The sequence below is a fragment of the Saccoglossus kowalevskii genome, chromosome 15, assembly GCF_978046115.1.
Source record: "Saccoglossus kowalevskii chromosome 15, keSacKowa6.1, whole genome shotgun sequence".
Lineage (NCBI taxonomy): Eukaryota > Metazoa > Hemichordata > Enteropneusta > Harrimaniidae > Saccoglossus > Saccoglossus kowalevskii.
The window spans coordinates 4,850,427-4,874,498 of record NC_140655.1 but is presented as its reverse complement, the minus strand read 5'-3'; the positions used below and the strand labels follow the sequence as shown (position 1 = coordinate 4,874,498).

Genomic DNA, 24,072 nt, shown 5'->3' with positions numbered 1-24,072 from the left:
CATCTTTCATAATTTCACACAATTTCCGGCTTGAATAAGAGGTACGCGTCCTAATATATAGTAACGAATTATTGCGTTAGATTGATAGCTCAACGGGAAACAAAAAATGGCGTACGAAATTATGCGACAGAAACTTGAAAGAACGACTGAACGAAAACTTTTTAAAGACACTGAAGATAAAAATCGTAGAAGCGATCGCGGTACGATGACGTGTTCCTGGTAGGTTTAGATTCTTCCATAGTTTCTCTATGATAGATAGAGAGAATCTGTGATTCTTCCTAGTAGTTTAGATATCACTACAGTTGAATAGTTACAAAATGGTAATTTTGCATGACAATAACTTGAGCGAATAGGCTGTATTAAACGCATTTTAGCTGCCGTGTTTCCTGTTTATTCGAGATACTAGTACCTAAATCATAATACCAGTCATTGTCTTTCCTACCTCCATGCTCAGGCTCTTTTTTCTCCTAGCTCAACGCATCATGCCATGTAAAGAAAAAACACAAGCACGACACTAAAATCGTTTTCAGTCACTAATTATTCAAGGGCACTGTTCCGTTCGACTCTAATCGAACTGAATCGAACTCTGGCAGATCTCGGCTCTCGTTCGGCTCCCGACCGTATGAACGCATTGGAGATAATCTCCTGTTAATCCGTGGGAGGAGAAGTAGTTCGGCTTCGATAGAATGCTGCCGTGTGAACATAGCAATTATCATTCATAATGGGTTTTATTGTACATCTGTTCTCCTAATATTTACATAAAATATTTGAGACTTTCTTAAATTTGTAATCTCCATTATCTACTGTTGTTATCATTCATGGAGTGTGTCCATAGGATATCTTCTTAATTTCTTCAAAACTTACAAACAAAAACAGTAATGTTGTCTGGTATATCTAATGTTAATATATGAATTAAAAAAAAACCACTACAAGGAAAATCATGCAATAAGAAGAGTTGTGCACAATTTTGACTTTGTTTGTAAGATTCATAATAAAGAAAAACAATTTTTGAGAGATGTACAATAGTATGAGGTTATTACTAGTATACTGAAAGGTATACATGTAGGCAGTACAGTGATTGTATTATCAGACGCAAAGTGGATGGTGATGCAATCCTCTATTGTCTGAGTGTATACTTTGTTTATTCTTGTGATAACCTAAATATTATACATCTTTTTCTGCGTGTAATAATAATTTAGTAAAATATAACATCCCCAAATGACAGGGAAAATTATTTGTGCCTTTGCCATCATTTACATTTAGTAACATGATTATATTTCAGTCAGGAAACAAAAATGAATGTTTTGATGTGACGTAAAAATGATGCAAATTTTCAAAATAAGAAAGACATCATATTTGTCTAACACTTTCAAACACTTCCGTACAGTGTTTTACTGACGGATGATTTCTATAGCTCTTGGTGTCAGATGTACAATAATGAGGTTTATCATATTCCATCTTTCACACTGTCCACTGTTTGAAATGTTTTATGGTGCTGGGTTAGTATTTAAGTTACATTGGTGGCAGTGATGACATTCTTCTCATTGATACCTGGTCTTTTTGCTGTGCAATGTACATTAATTCATTATGGTTATGAAATGCTAAGTAATCCTGTAAGCTTATTGAGAATATAATATTTAAATAGATTGGCCAGACTGAATTATTGCAAAGCAAGCATAGTTACAAACGGTTATTTTCAATTCTTTGTGTATCCACTATCTTACTTCAGCTCTGCTGTTGACTTAGTTGACAAAGTGGAGCTGTTCATATTACTGATTGTCCGTTGACGTCAACTTTACATTTTCAACTTCTTGAAATCAACAAGTCTGCTTGCTTTGATACTTGGTATATATACTTTGGGTGGATCTCTCTGATTTGTTTATTTCATGAGGATATATGCAATTCTCTAATTTTGATGAATATTTTTGTAATTTAGATAAAAAAGGCTATTTTTTGATTTCCTCTTGATAAATGGCTAGCCTGATTGCTTCAATATTTCCTATGTAGACACCTTGGGTGGACCTTTGTCAGATTTGTTCTTTTTGAAACAATGCCTTCAATTCTCTAATTTTAGTGAATGCTTTGGTAATTTTTGATAAAAAATACTATTTTCTACTTCTTGAAAATGACAGCATTCCTTTGGTGGACCTTAGTCAGATTAAGTTTTACTGTAAACGACAAGCCCCATTGCTTTGATAATTCATACATAGACCCCTGTCAGATTTGTTCATTTTGTGATAAGTGTTATTTTCTAATTTTAGTAAATATTTCTGTCATTTTTGGTAAAAAATGCTATTTTTAACTGTCTAACTACAGTGTATACAGAGCTATATCAGTCATTATAACCAGGAAGCTTGGTCCAGTCTCCTTCTCATTACAGCTCCCTGTTATAACTAATACAAGAAGATAGAAATATAAATATTGTATTCTGTGTGTATTACAGTAGCATTAAATCAGTATATTGCATTATATCCTGTTGTAACAAAATTTTAAGAAAAAAAGTAGTTTTGAGATTATATTCTTATTTGCGATGCAGATGGAAAATGTCAGATTAAAACAGGATTATGAACAAGTACTGAGTAATTTAAATAATCTCCAGGTCAGTATTAGCATGTGATATCCAGATTGCTTGTAAACTGACTTGATGACTTGATGGCTGCAAACTGAACATTATCATTCATAATGGGTTTTATTGTACATCTGTTCTCCTAATATTTACATGAAATATTTAAGACTTTCTTAAATTTGTAATCTCCATTATCTACTGTTGTTGTCATTCATGGAGTTTGTCCATAGGATATCTTCTTAATTTCTTCAAAACTTACAAACAAAAACAGTAATGTTGTCCGGTATATCTAATGGTAATATCTGAATTTAAAAAAAGCACTACAAGGAAAATCATGCAATCAGAAGAGATTTGCACAATTTTGACTTTGTTTGTAAGATTCATAATAAAGAAAAACAATTTTTGAGAGATGTACAATAGTATGAGGTTATTACTAGTATACTGAAAGGTATACATGTAGGCAGTACAGTGATCGTATTATCAGACGCAAAGTGGATGGTGATGCAATCCTCTATTGTCTGAGTGTATACTTTGTTTATTCTTGTGATAACCTAAATATTATACATCTTTTTCTGCGTGTAATAATAATTTAGTAAAATATAACATCCCCAAATGACAGCGAAAATTATTTGTGCCTTTATTATCATTTACATTCAGTAACATGATTATGTTTGAGTCATTAAACAAAAGTAAATGTTTGGATGTGACACATACATGATGCATATTCTCAAAAAAAGGACATCACTTGTGTCCATAACACTCTCAAACACATCCGTACAGTGTTTTACTGACGGATGATTTCTATAGCTCTTGGTGTCAGATGTACAATAATGAGGTTTATCATATTCCATCTTTCACACTGTCCACTGTTTGAAATGTTTTATGGTGCTGGGTTAGTATTTAAGTTACATTGGTGGCAGTGATGACATTCTTCTCATTGATACCTGGTCTTTTTGCTGTGCAATGTACATTAATTCATTATGGTTATGAAATGCTAAGTAATCCTGTAAGCTACTAAAGTTCACCTAGCTTTTTCAAAAGGATACTGTATTATGATGTATGGCAAGTGAAAATATGGTGATGGTTGTTTGACGCGTTTCTTGCTCATCTGTATTCACTTCAATCGATTGCTTGTTAGACATTTGTATACTTACATCAGTTATTTCTGTTTTTATGACCATTTTAATGTGAATATTTTATGTGCAGTACTGACTATTCTATTTTATAAATTATAATGTGTTGTGACTGCTTGTCATTGGAGTCTACCACAGCCATGGATGGATGCTGCAAACTTGTAAAAAATACAGCATAGAGCAAATGTGTGATTGTCCCACAATCCGATGCGCCCTTCTTATGGATATAACAAGTACGAGTTTTGTCCTGAGCATGACATGCCCTAATTACTGCTGGTGACTCATTTGATACCTTCCAATCACCAAAGAAATAACCTACTTAAAGCTTGGTTAAATCTTAGTTTGTACTGGCTGGTCAGTCAACAGTCAAAGTTGCCATCTTTGTTCATATATGACGTGTATCTTGAGCATGAATTACTGATGATTACTGCCCTTTAAAAAGCATTTTTGAATTGAAAATTGGTCAAAATGCAAAGAAGTTCATAATTAATTGCTAATTGCTCTTAATTTCAGGGAATTCTTTTTTAGTTCCACTGTCATCGAAGATGACCGATCGGAGCTCATGGGTTTACTGGGTCTACTTTTATTCAAGCGACTTCCTTTCCCAAACCATAAGCTAGATCACCTTGACATTTATAGCACAGCTATCTGAGATGGTCTTCTCTCAGATTTGTTCCTTCCATGACATCACATCCAAATCTCTATTTTTAGGGAATATTTTTGTCATTTTTGGTCAAAAATTATTATTTCAACAACTGCTCGTCCGATTGCATTGAAATTTGGCATGAATGTTCTTGACATGGACTAGACTCTGACTTATTAATTTCATGAGACCATATGTAAGTGTTTTTAATAAATATTTTTGTTTTTTTTGGCTCATGTTTGTGACTTCTTCTTCAAAACCACCTACCAGATTCCTTTGTGATTCATAATGTAGACACACAGATGAGTCTCTTCCAAATTTGTTCATTTGGTGAAGATATCTCTATTTTTGTGAAAGTTATGACAATTTTTGTGAAAATTTTTTTTAAAAATTTTTCCCCACTTTCCCATACATTTTATATGGGCTATGTATGATACATGGACTGTAATAGACAAGTGTATTGTTGGGTTCTGAACTACCAGGGCCAATGTTTTTCAAGAATTTTGAATTTCAGGTCAAGGTCATTTTTCAGTACACATTGTGTTGGGTTCTGAACTACCAGGGCCAATGTTTTTCAAGAATTTTGAATTTCAGGTCAAGGTAATGACATTGTGTTGGGTTCTGAACTACCTGGGCCATTACTGATCACAGCCTATCAGATTATAGACTGATTAAATCTGTAACATTGCGTAGCTCTATTTTAATCTCTATTCTATTTTGAGTTTTAAAAATCCTGACTGGCCATATCATACTCCAATAATACAATGACCAGTTTCTTTTCTGGTGCCAAACTTTATCAACATCACTCCACCCTACATTTCCAACTAACAGTCAATAATTACAGCGGAACTCTTTCGACCGCAAGGTCACTTGTTCAAAAGTCACATTCATCCTTATTATAAAAATCACGAATTGTCATAATTTATTACATGAAAATAACATTGTCCCTTCTTGGGCGAACTCATAAGTCTACTAATTGAGAAACACTCAGAGGTTGACATAAATGTGTGTCTGAAAATAGACTTCTAACATCTGGGTGACTTGCCAATGATTCATTCTAAAGCGGGGGGATTGTCACCTTCACACATGCAGAAATTGAGTCTATGTGACTATAACAATGCATGCTAAAAACGCAAAGGTTCATGGGTAGACGCTTGTTTGTAAACAATGACATGGCTGTGGCCATCTGCCACATACGCAGGTGATGACTCCTCCGCTTTTAGTAATATACCCTGTCACAAATTGAGATTCTGGCCTTCCCTACTTTGATACATGGGTTCACGCCCTCTCGTGGCAAAACTTGTCACTTCTTTTGTTTTTATTTAGAATTTTGTATTTTGCATAAAAATTGCTTAGGATACTCCCAACTTGTGTACTGTACACATACAAAAGTCACTGATTGATACCACTAAATGATGGCCTGATGTAACTCAGGAACATAAGCATATTAATAAATAGTAAACAAACATCTATAGAGATTTCCAGTTAACTGACAAATTAAATATTAAAAATTCATACATACTCCTAAGGTAAACATCACATTGAAAAAATAAAGATTTGAACTACTTCACTTCACTGATAATAATTCTGTTAACATCTTTTAACACAACAGTATGACAAAGACCAGTTAATACAAGAAAATCGCCAGCTACGTGATGAATTGGAAAACCACAAGGTCAGTTTAGCGCCTGATAAATAAAATACTTATTCTTCTTTATATGGTACTACTTCTGGAGATAAAATAAAAAATCTTATTCCTTGCAATCTTGATAATATCTATCTATCCATCTTATTTACTGCTTTGCAGGATTTTTTTTCTTAGGGTATTATAATCATTATCTTCACTGAACCTTTATTTCTTGTAAGCTAAGTGGGCTTGCATGGTTAACATCGGTGAATGCTTTATTCCTTGCTCTCATTAGTTGATGCTATCCATCTTTTTTAACTTTCAGTGCATCACGTAATTCATATTGCTTTATAATTGATTTACTTTCATGTTTTTTCACTTGATACATAGGGGTTTTTCTAGAAAAAAACTGCAAGAGGGAGCTCTGCAATTAAGCGGCGCCACTAAGTGGGGGAGATATGGTTCTCCCAACCAGGGTGTGGAGTTTATGATAATTCTAAGTTAAAATGGAGCATTCTATGGATTCCTTGGGGCCAAAATTACTATTAGACAGGTCACAGTTGAAGACTGTGGCCACATGTGATCCCTGGTCAATCAGAATTTTATGGTTGCCAGTGGATTTGCTCCCCAGGGTAAGGAGGCACATGGCCATGGCATGAGGGCGCTGTGTCCCTGTTCCTTTGTTTAAAAAAATCCCTGATACACTTGTGCTTTAATTTGATTATTTCACTAATATAGCTGTATGTGTTTGATTAAATAGTAGAAAACACATGTGTTTAATGAGTTCCTACCTCTGTATCTTGGACATGTTCAGGCTGATCACATTTACAATACATTATATACCCGGTACATGTACATCTTGAGAGATGTGCTCACTCACGTCCATGTTTTTCGCGATGTGATTGGAGATGGTCAATACTACTGTAAAATACTTTATTTTAGCTAGAATTAATTTTCACTGAAAAGACATTTTGGGTGTTTTGTATGGGATTTATTTTCACTGGTTTTTGATGAGTTGAATGTAAAATATAGGAAAAAAGGTATATTTGCTATTTTATTTTCACTGAATTATCCCTCACCAAAAATAGCGCAAGTAAATTCCAAGCGAAAATAAAATATTTAACAGTAATAAATGAAAATGCCTCTGACATGTCATGTTCCCCCCCCCCCCTACATTACACATGTTACATAGCGGTAATATTGACGTGCTTTTGCTTGAAGTTCTGATTCAAAATGGCTGACTGGTTTTCATTTTCTTTACTATTTAACAATCAGTACAGTGTCATGTCTTGACATATGACCTGTGTGTTTTTCAATATTTCATTGGCTGACTAGTTGGATTATGGGAATTGACTAGTTGAATTATGGGAATTGGCTTGTTTGAATTATGGGAATTGGCTTGTTTGAATTATTTGAATTGGCTTGTTTGAATTATGGGAATTGGCTTGTTTGAATTATGGGAATTGGCTTGTTTGAATTATGGGAATTGGCTTGTTTGAATTATGGGAATTGGCTTGTTTGAATTATGGGAATTGGCTTGTTTGAATTATGGGAATTGGCTTGTTTGAATTATGGGAATTTACTGGTTTGAATTATGGGAATAGACTGGGTTGAATTATGGGAATTGACTGGTTTCAATTATGGGAATTGGCTGGTTTCAATTATGGGAATTGGCTGGTTTCAATTATGGGAATTGGCTGGTTTCAATTATGGGAATTGACTAGTTTGAATTATGGGAATTGACTGGTTTGAATTATGGGAATTGACTGGTTTGAATTATGTGAATAGACTGGTTTGAATTATGGGAATAAACTGGTTTGAATTATGGGAATAGACTGGTTTGAATTATGGGAATTGACTGGTTTGAATTATGGGGGATTGACTGGTTTCAATTATGGGAATTGGCTTGTTTGAATTATGGGAATGGGCTGGTTTGAATTATGGGGATTGACTGGTTTCAATTATGGGAATTGACTAGTTTGAATTATGGGAATTGACTGGTTTGAATTATGGGAATTGACTGGTTTGAATTATGGGAATTGATTGGTTTGAATTATGGGGATTGACTGGTTTGAAATATGGGAATTGAGTGGTTTGAATTATGGGAATTGACTGGTTTGAATTATGGGAATTGAGTGGTTGGATTATGGGAATTGACTAGTTGGATTATGGAAATTGAAAAGTTGGGAGGAAATTACAAATAGCCTAATAATTATGAGTGTTACAGTTACTCGTCCTAGTTATGTCAAAATATATGTAGGCATGTTTTTATACTGAATCATGTAGCATTGTTCAATTGTGCAACACAGTATGGTGATATTGTTGACAGTATCAAATTTCATGGTTGATCTATTTTATGTTCTTTATTGTTTTGTCAAGGTACGTGTATGTCATATTGCCATCATCTTCCAATGGTCCTGTATAGTATTCTTATAACTTATTCTTAAGTGATAACCTTAGTAAATGCATAGTAAACAAAGAATTGTTTATAAAATATAAAATTCAAGTTTGCAAATTTTAGGCAAAATAATTTCCACTACTGTCATTACTTAGTTTTCATTTTCGTAAATGTTTGCACCTTCAATTGTTTATAAAGTTAGATAATTTTGGACATCGAGGAGCTGTCCCACTGAGCAAAGATGAGCGAGAGTTAGCTGACCGATATGACCAGTGGGTGAAAAAATATCAGCAAGACCGACAAAACCCATTTCATGGTGTAAAGTTTGTAGCAGATGAACCAGAAAATGTTAGGGAAATTCTGAAAGTAGAAGAGAAAAATGAGAATGATGTAGACGATGAGGAAATTCTGAAAGTAGAAGAGAAAAATGAGAATGATGTAGAAGATGAGGAAATGAGGAAAGTTGGAGACGAGCACATTGAGAAAGATGTTGGTGCATTCGAAGAGAAGGATGATGATGATGATGAGGAGGAGGAGGAGGAGGAGGGAGTTAAAGAAAAAGAGCAGATTAGAGATGATGGTGATGATGTTGGTGATGATGCTCAAGAAGATGAGAATGAGGACAAAGCTATACTTCATGGTGGTCTGAGTAATGGTGGAAAAAATATGCTGAACCCAGACATGGAGGTTGGAAAATACTGTTTGGATTTATGAAAAATGAAATTATTATGATTAAGCAATCACTCACCTCATGACTCACTGAGTGTATGTTGTCAGCTCATTCAGTGTCCATGAAGGAATTGTCTGTACGAGTTAAGTCCTACCCACCAGTCTTTCTTCTGCTTTCTTCATTGTCTTAGTAAATGTTTGTATAAGAATCATGTAAAGTTAAAGATATTGTCTCCATGAATCAACAGTAGACTCTTATTTGTGTTAATAAATCATAATAAACATAACCACTTTGCTGATGCAATACATTCCAAAAAGCTGTGAATATTTTTATATAAAATAAACATGTTTTTATGAATTTCAAATTACAGTTTATCTTAACAAATCTATGTGGATGAATACTGCTTGTAAAAAATTTATGGATGGTCAGCCAGACATCTGACCCATTTTCACCAGCTGAGATGTATTCATTCGGCCATGCATTGCGACTTTACCTTGGAAGATTTTTTTAACAAGGATGTCCGCTTTGGCAATTTGACATCTGGCCATTTTGTTTTATTTTCTATGTCATATCTATTCAATCTACTTATTTTTCCAAGGATGAATACATCCCATGGTAAAATCACACATACCTGTAATAAATGCTGTTTATAGTGATCATATGTCTCTAAGCTCAGCTCACATTTTAAAACATCATTCCTTTCACAGGCTTTTTACGTGTACTAAAAAGAATACGGTTCTAAGTGAAAATGTGCAACAGTTGCCCTGATCCACAGCTAATCAGTACAAAACTGCTTCCATCAGTGCTGCCATTCTCCTAACTATTAATGGAGCAGTTACACCTACTTTTCAGAGCTTTTAAAGAGCTTCAAACCCCTGGGTTTTATTTATATATTGTAGGGAAACTTGAAAGCAAATGGAAACATATTATAATAATTTACTTAAACTACACAGGGCTGCCAATTGCTGATTTTCTCTCTAATATCTTCTATGACAACCATCTTCAGTTGTTTATTTCCACCAGGTGGTTTCCATGGCAACATTCTTCATGACAATCTCTATCGTTTTTCATTTCACCAGGTTGTTTTCATATCAACATCCTTTATATAACCCTTCATTATTTGTGTTTGATTCTACCACATAGTTCCATATCAACCTATGCAGTGGGTATATCATATTTGTTATTGCATGTAAATTAAAAAGCAGCATTCAAAGTAAATTGGTACTTTCATGTTTTCACAGGTGGAATTAGCAAAATACAATGAAGAGAAGCAGAGAGGAGATGAACAGCGGGAGATGCGGGAAGAAAATGGTAATTATAACAGTTTAGGCCAAGTTAACAAAAATTGTTTTTGGTCCATTTGCTTTCCAAAATCGTTTTTTTTTTTAACTTGAATGTGTAAAACCTGAATATTTTTCTCTGGGCTCCTAATCTAATATTTGTATCAGCTTTGCTAACATCAAACTTAAACTGATAATTTATTAATTTTATCAACAAGTTTCTAATTCTTTAAACTTTGACATTAAAAATAAATACCATACTAGATAAATAAATACTAAGAATCCATTCGCGATAAAATTGCTTTTAAACTAAGTGCCTGTGAAATGCCTACAATTTTCTTGCCTAAACATTGGTACATAAATATTAATTTTTATGTTTCTAAGCTGAAAATATTTGTTTAAAGTGAAAAAATGTATTTCAAACTTTAGGTCAAGGCAACTTTACTTTTGTGTATTTTAAAACGAGGCTCCTCATTAGCTTCTCATTTGCATACAGAAATTCCCCTTGTGACGTCAGAAAAGGAAGTCGCTGGGCAGCTTGCATTGCCAATACGTGTATATACAGTACTCATTCCGCCCAACCTCCCGCTTTTATCGCTTTTTTTCCGACTGCTTATCGCTTAATTTCCGACCGGAAACCGACCGCTTTTTTTCCTGCTCGCTCGCGTTCGCTTTTGTTCGCTCGCTCGCTCGCTTTTGTTCGCTCGCTCGCTCGCTTTTGTTTGCTCGCTCGCTCCTGGTATGGCTTGCCAACCGACCGCTGGAGTAACAATGATCGTACATTGTATGTATAAACTTGTTTGTATTTGTAATAAATTTAGGTTTTAATGACGATTCAAAACACAACATCTATTGCTTCTCTGTTTTGGGAAGGGGACAAAGACGCCTTCAAATCACTTGACACATTGTAACGTTTGCTAGGCAAGTCCAAATGTGACCTGTATTTACATATTTACGTCCTTGTGTGTGTAGTTCAAGCAGCTGTATAACTGGTCAATCGCGATATGTACTAGTATTTGTGTGTTGTGTGTGTGATTTTGACTAAATTTATTCCGAACGGCGCTCAAAATGTACATGTACATGTACATGTACATGCGGCGACGAATTATTGGATTGGCAGCAGCCGGACGAAAAATGAAAGAGATCTTGGAACAGTTAATTGTTGAGGAAAACGAAACAAACGCAGCCAGTGATACATTTTGAAAACAAAAATACAAATTAAACGCAATCAGAGGAGCCGACCACGCGCGTTGGAAATAAATAAAACGTGTTGTGACAGTCTCACCAAACTCTTTCACTCGCGCAATATAATTATGTTATTTCCCAAAGCACTTATATTTAATACATTGACGAAAAACACCGCAAGAAAAATCTAAATCAGGCTTGTAATCGATCATCATTTTTGGTACCTGGGCATGTTATTTCATTAAAAAAGTTATATTTTTCAAAGTCCCGGACTTTGTCTATGGAGGTACGCAGGGCTGTGGTGGGGACATCTATCAACCGAATAAGTTACACACAGCACTGTACGCAGGGCTAGAACGAACCATAATGAACACATAATATCAAGTTTGTCGCACTGTTTTATTTCATCGATCGTCTGAGTAAAAAATAAAACAAACATTCAAAAATAAAGATTGAAAATGAAGATTTCTAAACTATAGTGATTAATAAAATAGAGAAATATTTTTTTAAAATACGACAAATCACAGTTACTAAATACTAAGTCGTTACTATATGACAGCCGCATTTTGTTGAAATGGGTGAAAGTGTTGAGGACACATGGACAGTCCAAGTGTGGATTCTTATTCCATAAATTATTATACGATCAAGCTGCAAGTAAAGGTAACAGGTGTGAATTCGTCATTCAATACCAATCAGCAAACAATTATTTTAGCCTGTGAAAATGTAAACAAATAGCAATGTGTAAGTGCTGCGTAATTTCCTGTTTGTCGTCGCTTTGATTTCGCGCAAGTTTTAAAATAAATGCTACCTCTTACGTAACACGAACAAGTGATGGTATTGCACCTAGTTTAAGTTATCTGCGCTTTTCTTTAAAAGCTGGTTGTTCTTTCATTAACGAGGATAGTTTTATGAAACAAAAATCTGAGGTAAAATGGGCACTACATATGATGGTGTAAGGAGAACGTCCATCCCAAACTTTTCTCGTTGCTTTCACTACTTTTGTCCACTGATGTCGCACCTTTGGATCAATTTGAAAACACTATAGCTATACGTATCACTCCACCCGACCACAACACAACGTTTAACCATCATAAATGTTTTTGTGAAAACAACCCTAAAAATCTCTCTCTCAAAAAAAAAAACTAGACAAAAAGTGCATTATGTGTTATAAAAGTACGGCTCAAAAGTATGGGTTCCTCTCATATTTTGGCATTTGGTGGTGCACTTTAACTTTGGCGAGATTCGGAAATCCGGAAACAATCGATCGTTTCAGGATAGTTAGGTGTGGCTACAGCATGAGAAATATTTCAAATTTACTTTGATACGAGCAATCATTTTCAACAACAATGTCAATAACTGTCTATTTCTGTAGGACACAGATCTAAAATGGGAAACGTGTGAGTGGGCATTTCACAGGCACTTTAACATTACATTTATTCTGTGCTGGATCATTGACATTATGACCAATTTTGACCATAAATATGTAACATTACACATGTGGTACAAATACTCAGAGACTAGAGAAAATTTCATTTTGATAGTGTAGTCCCTCTGAACTCGTGTTGAGCTGTACTTGATGAAGAAGTTTCACTTTTTCGTTATTTCAGTTGTGAATCAAATTGCTGCGAGACAGGACCCAGACGAGAGACATGACCCGAATGATCAGTATAACGCCAGAGACGAGAGACATGACCCAAATGATCAGTATAACGCCAGAGACGAGAGACATGACCCAAATGATCAGTATAACGCCAGAGACGAGAGACATGACCCGAATGATCAGTATAATGCCAGAGACGAGAGACATGACCCGAACGATCAGTATAACGCCAGAGACGAGAGAGAGGATCCAAATGATCAGTATGATGCCAGACGTGATGAACTAATACAGGCAGAAATTGACATAGAACAAGAGAAATATCATAAGAAATTCCAGGCTGAAGCTGAAGATGGACCAGATGGCTACGATATGAGGATGGCTCATTATGGTGCATTCTGGGATAACTACCTTAAAGAACATAAAATGGGTAACTGCATTTTATGTTTATTCAAAGAAAATCAATGATTGAAATTCTGCATATTTATGCTATTTATTTCTTATTTTTTATATATATTGAAGACACGTTGGTTTTCCATTCTCTTCTATCATCTCATCAACTGATCTATTTAACCTTTTCACCACCAGACTTTCTCGCCCAAATTTGTCTGCAATTTTTTTTTATATTTTTGGAAATGAACCCTAATTTCAGACCCCAACAGACAAAATGCGAGTCAATTTTCAGTTTTTACTCAAAACAAATTTGCCATTTTTGTCCTAGTCTTCTGAATGAAGTGTAGACTATTTTGTAGACTAGCAGAAGTATTTTGTGATCTGTGATGAAAAAAAGGGAACGAGTGGTGAAAAGTTTAAACCCGGTATTTGAAATAGTGGACTTGAGAAAAAGGCTCACTGTTTGACGAACAAATACGTCTATCGTGGCTCTTTCGACCTCAACGAGATCTGATCCGCCAATTGTGCTAAGTGTATCAATATATGGCATATTGTATTCAATAGGAGTTCCACTTGCAATGAACAATGCATGCATTTGTTTTTCTCTTTGTCTTTTTTTTTAGAGATCGTCAAACGAGTAGACGATAGACTTCAAAGAGAACGTGATATGTATGATCATCACCAACAGGTTGTAGATCAGGATTTAGAAAAAAGGTAAGTCAGAAGAGCTGATAAGCAACCAAATTTGGCATGTGGAAACTTTTCTCTGTCAAATTAATATTAATTTTTATTCTGAGATTTGTTGTTAAGCTACATATATAGTGGAATTAAGTTAAATATTTAAGTGTGGATTATTCCAATGGATTATTGTCTTCTATCTAGTATCCTGGCTACTTAATTGCCTTTCAACTGGTTAATTCAACCCTGACAGGAATCTGGAATTTCTACAAATTTATAGTAATGTAATGAACCATTGAAGAATGAGATCATAGTACATTATCACTGTAACTTTCAGTTGATATAGCACTGGGGAAAATGTATAACTCATCTATTGCACATTTGCATATTGTTATCAATGTCATGTGGGAGGATAATTGATATGGTTGTCTGTTCCTCATGCTGTTAGTTCTACTGAGGCGATTTCAATGCAAGATGAAATATTGAGTATTGAATTATGAAATATTAAATACAAGTATTCATAAAATTGTACACAAAATCATTGTCATTTTGTTGTTGTTCTTTTTAAAGGCGGGAATGGGGAGGAGAACAATACAGGGAACAAAATCAGTTTGAACAACAGCAACAGGAGGAGCAGCACCAGCAGCAACATGAGTTTGATGACAGGGTACCAGATCATGAACAACAAGGTGAGCTCATCTTTCTGGCTGTTCTGTCTATTGTCATCTCCCTGAATTGCTTTAGATCATTCATCTCTACTCCACTGGCCCAGAATTAACATAGATAGAAGAAGTTAAGATTGCACTTAGAAAAACTTCTCTGGGTCCTGTGTTATTTATGAAATTGAATGTAAAAACAGGACAAACAAAGGTCATAGCATTGTAGTGATGTTAACATATCGTATTGCATTTAACAAGTACTGGTATGAAGATTTTTTATCGTTTAATAATGTGTTATACATATTTGATGATGATTAATTTTCCCCTCGTTAAAATCTTGCATAATGTGAAAAGTTTTGAAAATCTACTATTACTGCTTCCCACACACAAAACCTCCAATACAGTAACCAAGTACGGTAAGTGTTATTTCAGAGTAATGGTGTACATTGCCTTTAACTCCATCTGATGACATCAACCAATCAAAACTCACACGATTAATCAGCAATCAATCATACCCAATGTTACATGCTGCTTTCTAATAAGGCATGCTCCAATTGGTTGACAAATCTTGTCAGATGATCAGATGTAGTTATAATTAGATGGCATATATAATTAATATAAAAGTATGCATCAAATAAAGTAGTCCCAACAATTTTAAAAGAACATTTACCAGTTTGATGATTTTTTTACCACAAGTCTTCTAATTTTTTTGGGTTTAGATATTTTCAATCAAGATGAGATGGCAAGGCAGCAGAAGTTGATTCAAGAAGAGGCAGAAAGGAGAGACCAGGAGGCGAGAGATGACTTGCTGAGACGTCAACAACAACAACAATTAGAGGTAAGATATATGAGAACCGCTATCACATTTTGATTGTCTGATCTTCCAGTATGTTGCATTCCAAATAAATAAATTATTCATTAACACCTTCAAGACAATTGTCATATGAGCGGTAATTAAGGATGGACACTTAATAAAAAAAATCCATCTTGAACTAGGTCACCATATTTTGAACACATAATATTTAAACTTGGCCTTTTGTATCCACACTGTAGTGCTCATAGACAATGTCTATCTTTCATTCTTGCAGATGCAGCAGCGGGAACACAGAGAGCCACAAATGCAGGCACAAATTCCAGGTATACCTGGACAGGGGAGAGATCAGTATGAGGAAGGTGATAATGCACATGAAGAAGAAATTGAAGATGGAAATGAGGATGGCGGCGATGATGATGATGATGAAGATGATGATGATAATTATGTTAACAATGTACACAGGTATGATTTACCGTATTACCCCGGGCACGCGCCCAGGGGCCTGAACATACAAAATCGGGAAAAATTGGGGGTGGGCGCTTACCCGAGGACCACCCCAAAAAAGATTTAAAAAAGTTGTTTTTGTGATCGTATAAGGTCAAATAAAGGAATGCTTTCGTACACTTTGTACACGTACTTATTTCTTGATTTATGCAAGGTTTCAATAAACGTGAGCACTCGGTCAAGAACTGTGGGAACATTAAGACACAGTGTCGAATTTCAAGAATAAAACTTGTTTTATGTCAGCGAATTTAGTAACCGTGATCAGCACAAGTTGAAACGGCCGGGAAAAACTACTGCTTGTAATCCAAGATGGCGATGACCTCATTAGCATAATTTTGTTCACACACGTAATTGATACATCACATCGTAATTACTGAGGAATAGCAGTTTATGAAACAAATAAACCTTTTATTACTGATGTGAAATGTTTTACAAACTATTGTGACTACATAAACATATCCAAATGGCGATACATAAAAAACAGACTGAAAATGAACTCTGGTCGACCTCATTAACATGATTTATTCACGCACCCACACACGTGACAAAATTACAAAAATAACGATGATGCAACAAGTTTCCATCGTCGACATGCCTCATTATGGTTATCGTAATGAACTTGAGGTCAGCAAAATGTTTTTTCTTCAACGACAGAAAAATAATAACATGACCGTAATGCCATAGCTGTGATGAAGGATGGAAAGAAAGTAGCAAGTTTACGATGTGATGTCTCAAAAGTGCTAGCTCCCGTTATGGATTCACAGTCAGCGAAATGCTACGTTTTGAAACCAAAGCTAAGTGCTTCAAACCACTCGCCAAGGCATGGATTGTTGCAATATTGCAATATTGGATTCATCGTGAATGAAGAGAAAGCAGAACGTGTGCGCCACATGCTGCGTGGTTCATCTTACATTGTTAAGTTCCAACGAGTTTTTACGTAAAAACACAAACAAAACGGCCCTTTTCAGGGCCACCACACACTCCAAAAAGGAGAACTACTGTAACAAACACGCTATTTAAATAAATCAAACTCGTTCGTTTTTGACAAATAAAACTTTATTGTTGACCCCGTTCTTGGCTAAAAATCACCCTGGGCGTTTAACCGAGGATGTCCCCAACATGTAACTTTTGTGAAAACAGGAGGGTGGGCGCTTGCCCTGGGAGGGGCGCGTGCCCGGGGTAATACGGTATAGTGCAGTCTTCTGTCTGTGCATCCGTTTGTCTGTATTGTCTTGAATATGTTTATCATGAATTCAAAAGATTGTGGTATCAATGTTCATAAAGCTAATTAGAAAAAAATAAATATAGTTTTTGAATCCGTGAATATTTTTGGTTTGTGCTATTATCAGCTCTTTAACTAACTGCACACTGAGAAATGATTGTAGTCCTGACAATGTTGCTATTTTGGTGTTCGGAACAATACGGCTGTAAGAGCAAGTCTTTGAGGAACTCTATTCCTATCAACTCAGAAGCACATGGAATCTGGTATGAAATTGTTGGCACATCGTTAGCAGCCAGCTTTGTGTGCTGCCCAGAGAGTTAACATATTTCAAGTTTAGCCAGAGTGAAATTGTGTATATTTCCATTTCCAAGGTCACATCCTGGCACTAAAGGTCACAAATCCTGGCATGGTCTAGGGCATATGGACTTAATTTTTTGGCAGAATTCAGGAAAATAATGAGAAATTCTAGTTTAATATACATATTTTTCTTACTGTTAGAATGTTGCTATGTTTATTTCAGAGGGTTTAACCATGACAACCAACTTCCACTACCTGGAGGCAATGAAGCTGCACAGCACCAACCACAACCAATTGAAGACTTCAATCGTTTACCAGCTTTGCCAGGGAATGAAGCACAGTTACAGCTACCACAACACCACCAACCAGAAGGTAAGTTAGCATGAATAGATGTGCTAGTTGTTCACATCATAGTTGTAAAGATGATATATGGACTAGTATGGTTTTTTAGTCCCCTTTCAGGCGAAGTCCGAAAACAGGGACTTATAATTAGGTCTCCGTCCGTCCGTCCGTGTGTCCGTCCGGAGTCATATTTCAAAATTCTTTGGACCGATTCTGCTCATTCTTTGCATGTGCCTCGAACTTTATGTGGGACATATGCTCATGCAGTGGTTTAGCAATTTGATTCAAAATTGTCGACTGGCAGCCATTTTTTTTTTTAAATGTTGTATTTTGGATGGCTCGTCAGTTTTTATTAAAATTTGGTACATAGATTATGCATGTTAGGATACATGTCCTCCGACCGTCCGTGCATCCGTCCATCCATCTGTGCATCCGTCCGGAGTCATATTTCAGAATCCTTTGGACTGAAACTATTCATTCTTTGCATGTGCCTAGTACTTTATGTGGGACATATGCACATGCAGTTGTTTTGCGATTCGATTCAAAATGGCCAACTGGCAGCCATCTTGGACATCTTGGACATACTTTGTCAGTTTTCATTCATACTTGGTACATAGATTATACATGTTAGGATACATGTCCATGACAATTTGTTTTAAAATCAAGGATGGCTGATTGACAGCCATCTGAATTTTTGGCCTTACTACTATATTTCCAAGATTTATGTACCATTTTCATTCGTATTTGGCACATACATCATACATGTCACTTTGTTTCATAATCAGATCAAAGATGCCCGAATAACAGCTGTTTTTATTTTTGGCCATATTACTATATCTCTGTCACCCATGTATCATTTTAATTGATATTTAGCATGTCATAAATGGATACATGTAGAAGTCGATTCAATTTGCAATTTGATCAAATATGGCTAATTCATGACCTGAAAACGCTGTTTTTGTAGCACACTTCTGTGTGTTGATTTAATGAAACAGAATGTGTACTTGTAGGTATAATAAAATCACTGCACATGCATACATTTATTACAATTTTTCATCTAACCAATACTGTTGAGTGTCTTGCAAATACAACATTTTAGTTAATGATAAATCGTAATCTGATTAAGTCTACAGTATGTAGCATTGCACAACAATATTTAAAAATATGTTTTCATCCATATTGTATGTTATTTCCCTTCAGCATAAAAATAACCAAAGTTAAAATATATACCGATATTGTGAAATACTTTATTTTTGCTGGAATTTATTTTTGCTTTTTGGATGTTTTATATGCAGTTTATTTTCACTGATTTTTTGATGAGTTGAATGTTGAGTGTAAAAAAAAAGGTATATTCACTGTCTTTTATTTTGTTGAATAAATCATCCCTTCAGTGAAAATATTTTCAAATATTTTACAGTTATGCATATCAGGGTATAACATACAATTGTTTTGTACGTTGTGTTATAAACATTAAAATGATTGTCTTGTCTTGTTCAGTTGATATGATGCACCAAGATAGAGATATAAATGATGAACAAGTACACCAACCAGAAATAGAAATGCACCAAGCTGATAATTATGATGACCAGGTTAGTTGTATGTACTCACTTTGATGTATGTTTGAACACTGTATAAGTACGAGTTATCACTGTGCCAATATTTAAGCTGAAAAATTGTGGATCATTTGAGTGTAGTGGTTTGAACTCGCTGTGGGTGGTGGTTGGACTCACAGTCATGATCTGACTCACTGTCATGGTCTGACTCACTGTCATGGTCTGACTCACTGTCATGGTCTGACTCACTGTCATGGTCTGACTCACTGTCATGGTCTCACTGCGTGGTGGGTTGATTCAGTGTGATGGTTTGATGGTTCGCTGTAGCTGGTGGTTTTGACTCACTGTGTGGTGGTTTGACTCGCTATGTGGTTGGTTGACTCGCTATGTGGTTGGTTGACTCACTGTGTTGTTGGTTGATTCACTGTGGGGTTTGGTGTGTCCGAGCTTGGTGTGTTTGAGTGAGCAAAATCTCAAAATCTTCTAAGTGGATTTTGACCAAATTCAGTGTGTAGGTACTATGGTGTGATACCCAAACATGATTAGTTATGGGGCCATGCATGTGCATATTTAGTAGCTAATTTGCATACCTAATTATCTCATTTCTGCCTGTGTAAGCAAAATATCAAAAATATCCTACCACACTTTGATGAAATTTGATACATGTGTACCTTGGGATATGGTGCAGACATGATTAGTTTGAGGCCATGTCTATGCATATTAAGCATATAACCATATTCGAAAACCGCTTTTTGATCAAATTAACCACATTGAACCACAATTCGAGTTCCTTTCGCCTATCCGTAAACTTACATATATTTTTTCTCAGGATAACCATGAAATCATCCAAAGTATTGCAAGATTTGTATACACAGCTTTTCAGATTAGATATAATTTGTTAGTGTGAGTTCTCCAATAGATGAGTTGTATATGTGTGTGTATGTGTATATATATAATACTTTATTTTATTGAGGCGATTAAAGTCACGCCTGTAACTTTCGCATTGTAACCTGTTCCCCCAGGTTAGTGGGGTATATTTCTTTAGAGAAATGGAAATAAAATAATAATAATAATAATAATAATAATAATATTAAGTAGCTAATTTGCATATCAATTATCTAATTTCAGTCTGTGTACTTTAATGCAAAATCTCGAAAACCTATTTAATTTTGATCAAATTTAGTACATAGGTACCTTGGGGTAATGTGCAGACGTGGTTAGGTTTAAAGCCATGTCCGTGCATATTAGGTAGCAAATTTACATATTAATCATCACATTTCAGTTGGTGTATTAAATTTATCAAATTGTGGGGTAATGTGCATTTTTCGATTTCAGTCTGTTCAAGCCAAATCTCCTAACCTCTAATGCCATTGCTCCTTCACTGACTGACTGGAATTTTCATTTTCTAGATACATGTATTTTCTATGAAAGAACAATTGATTGCATTCACACAGGAACTTTGCAGAGTTTAAGTTTGATCACAATTTAGGTCAGTGATTATATAGATAACATGTTTTGAAGGATTCTGAATCAAATTTCACTCTTGTGTTCACAGGTTGATGGAAATAATGAGGAGGAGGAGGAGGAGGAGGAGGATGAGGATAATTATGATGATGATGAAGAACAAGCAGATTTAAACAGACAGAATTTAGCACAAAAAGCAGCAGATGAAATGAGGAGACGAGGACGAGAAATGTAACAATTTCTGTTGTGTATTTTTCAAAAAATATGTCTTTTTAGGGTGGGTTTTCATATCCGTTCTTGCTGCCTATCATGTTTGAAGATTTTTTAAAAAAACTATTCTGAATTTTTTTTTGTTTTCGCCATGCTTTTTTTTTTATAAAAAAAAAGTTTTTTTTTTCATTCGATTGCAATTTTGCTTTCAAGTTATATTTAAAAAAAGTTTGATGCAAGTCGAAATGTGGTCAGATATTTGAGTACCGGTAGGTACAAGGTTACTGGATTGTGGAGTTCATTTAATTCAATAACAGGACAGCTTGCAAAAAGCTAGGGGAATCTACATGTATATTGATGTCTTCTATTGGTCAGTAAAATATACTTTCCATACTTTGAATTGCTTAGCTATACAATGATTTCTTTTACTTATATATTACTTTCTAATCATATGAAATTTAAATTATTATTTTTTCACTTACATTATGTTACAAGTTTAAAAATGAACTATTTTTCCTGTTCTTTTTCTTTTGCCAAGTGATTCCTTGCAGCTTTCTTAAAACAATGACATCACTTAAAATAGTTTTAACATTTTGTAAGAGAATGTGCTATTTACTTGACATAAATTTCAACACGAAATTGAATATTGATAATTTTAAGTTTTAATTGAAAATTGAAATTGAAAACGCAAATCATAAAATTTCTTACACATGTTGTATATGTACCATTCTGTGTGAAAACAATTTTGTAAATTAAATAGTTTTATTTGAGGAGTTGATAAAATCAAGGGCTTGAAACTTTCTTAATGATGTGAAGTTTCATTAAATTAAGTTTTGTACCCTGTTACACACTAATTCGTGACATTCAACAACTTTGTTTTTTGGTCAAGTGAAATATAACTACCAGTACCAGTATGTTGAGAATGCCTTTCCTGTATATAGCACCCTCTAGTGTTGAAACATATCATTTACATCACTCTTGTTTTCTCCTGTAGTTGTTCATCAAATGAAATGTTTTTGTGACATTTATTGTCACTTGGAAAGACATTTCATCTATGTTATTCTTATGTCACAGAATAGCTACATTGCTAACCATTGCTAACTAATTTGTGCAACTTTTCACAAAAATAAACTATTATCCATATTCTTTCAACAATTTTAATCAAGAAATAAAAAAATTATAAAATAAAAATGTTTAAAATGTCAATCAACGTGTGGCGGGAACATTACAAAACTGACAAGGTTAAAGTTGTTGTGTATTACTAGTATAAACATTCATGGACTTATCAGTACAGGTACTCCTTAAGTTACTAGTTATTCTAAAGTGTCATTATTGGAGACTAAGAGATTGTATGGCTTGCTCTACAGTTTAACTTTAGACCTAGAATCTGAGTTGTGTTTGATATACACACTCCACTCATGCCTAGAATTGATACTACCGGTAGTTATATTACCCATTCGGATGCAAACTACATGTACATCCACTATGGGATGTCATCAAAAGCATAGTTCAACCAATAAAAGTTTCTGATCAAAATGAGATATTACTGGCATTGTAACTAGGCATAAATTCACTTGACAGGAAGAGTTTACATATTCTGTCAATACTGTGAAGTCGCTGAAGCTACATGTAGAGTGAATGACAAGAATAAAATACGGATAACAAAATTTGTCAATTTAGCCTCCCTATCTTACTGATTGGTAGTCTCACTTTCAGATGTCTTGTTAGACTGTCGACAGTTGGTCGTACTTAATATTAATCTGTTATTATTGTGTATAGGCATGAATAAATTGCCAATGCCAGGACAGGACAGGAAGTATAGAGTGCTGTTAGGGACTAAAGTCCCTCACGTGAAATGATTCGCATTTCCCATCCAACGAATGTTTGAAAGTCTAGGAAACATAATTACATTAGGCCAGAGGACTGTCGACAGTCTGTCTTGTCTACACTATATTGTATGTATAGGTGTTCTTCATACTTTGACTAAGTCAACTTTTGTCAATTTTCTGCATGATTTTTCAAGAAGTTTTGATCGAGCGCTGTAGTCAAGAGGAACTTCTGTCTTATCCAAAACATTAAAGAATATTTAAAAAAAAAATTAAATATAGCATTACAATTTTAGCATTGAAAGGGTAAAAGCAAGTCAAATTAGCCTAGCAATCTACAGATGTTAAGGCACAACTATCTCACTGATAATAGGATTAACTCCCTAGGTTATTATTACTGGTGTTGGACTCCCTATCTTTTTGTGTATTAATACATTGTAAAATGTACAAGACAATATTTGCTGATTATACTGTCTATAATTGCTTGTACATAATTTATTATAACCTTGTCTGTTTCAAGATTGAGGAATGCAGTCACATGGACATTTTTAAACTGCACTCACGCAAGATTTTGTATTAGATTAAAATACAATAAAATAAATGATTGTTACTTTGTAGTCTATCTGACTGAATTAGATATTTACCCAATTTTGTTTTTAAATCTGACTTTTGGATTTTACTTCTTTTTGTGGAAAGAGCATACTAGTGGTAGAAAATTATTTTTGCCCAAAAAAAATACCATCTGAGTTTCAAAAGCCTTCCATCCTAAAGAGATTTGTTGCATTTGGCAGTCAAATACACATTTTTTTGGAGTAAATTGAATTTAACATAAATAATGTTAAATTGTACAGAGTGCCACATGTGACTACAAATTAAGGGTCATGGACATTCAAAACGTATCCCAGCAAACCTAATATCATCATTTAGCAATTACGTTCTCTCTCCACGTAAATGTTTGAAAATACAAAATAAACTAAAACAAACTGATTTTCTGCACACAGTAAATGAAAT

The 24,072-nt window shown here is 34.7% G+C and overlaps 1 protein-coding gene across 5 annotated transcripts in view; it reads left to right on the top strand.

Annotated features, from left to right (window-relative positions):
* The window catches only part of LOC102803866 (uncharacterized), a 50,870-nt gene extending 27,199 nt beyond the window's left edge, over positions 1-23,671 (top strand). For 2 of the 5 annotated variants that reach the window (XM_085508637.1, XM_085508636.1), the window contains 11 exons: positions 5,955-6,017; positions 8,566-9,054; positions 10,279-10,348; positions 13,110-13,529; positions 14,116-14,206; positions 14,741-14,859; positions 15,549-15,667; positions 15,918-16,105; positions 17,890-18,038; positions 19,506-19,597; positions 21,117-23,671. In XM_085508637.1, the coding sequence (XP_085364763.1) occupies positions 5,955-6,017; positions 8,566-9,054; positions 10,279-10,348; positions 13,110-13,529; positions 14,116-14,206; positions 14,741-14,859; positions 15,549-15,667; positions 15,918-16,105; positions 17,890-18,038; positions 19,506-19,597; positions 21,117-21,260 (1,944 nt within the window). In that variant the 3' untranslated portion in view covers positions 21,261-23,671. Of the gene's footprint in view, positions 1-2,536; positions 2,600-5,954; positions 6,018-8,565; positions 9,055-10,278; positions 10,349-13,109; positions 13,530-14,115; positions 14,207-14,740; positions 14,860-15,548; positions 15,668-15,917; positions 16,106-17,889; positions 18,039-19,505; positions 19,598-21,116 lie in introns of all 5 variants that reach the window. The other 3 variants (XM_085508635.1, XM_085508638.1, XM_085508639.1) reach the window with 3 other exon arrangements.
* Positions 23,672-24,072: the final 401 nt, after the last annotated feature.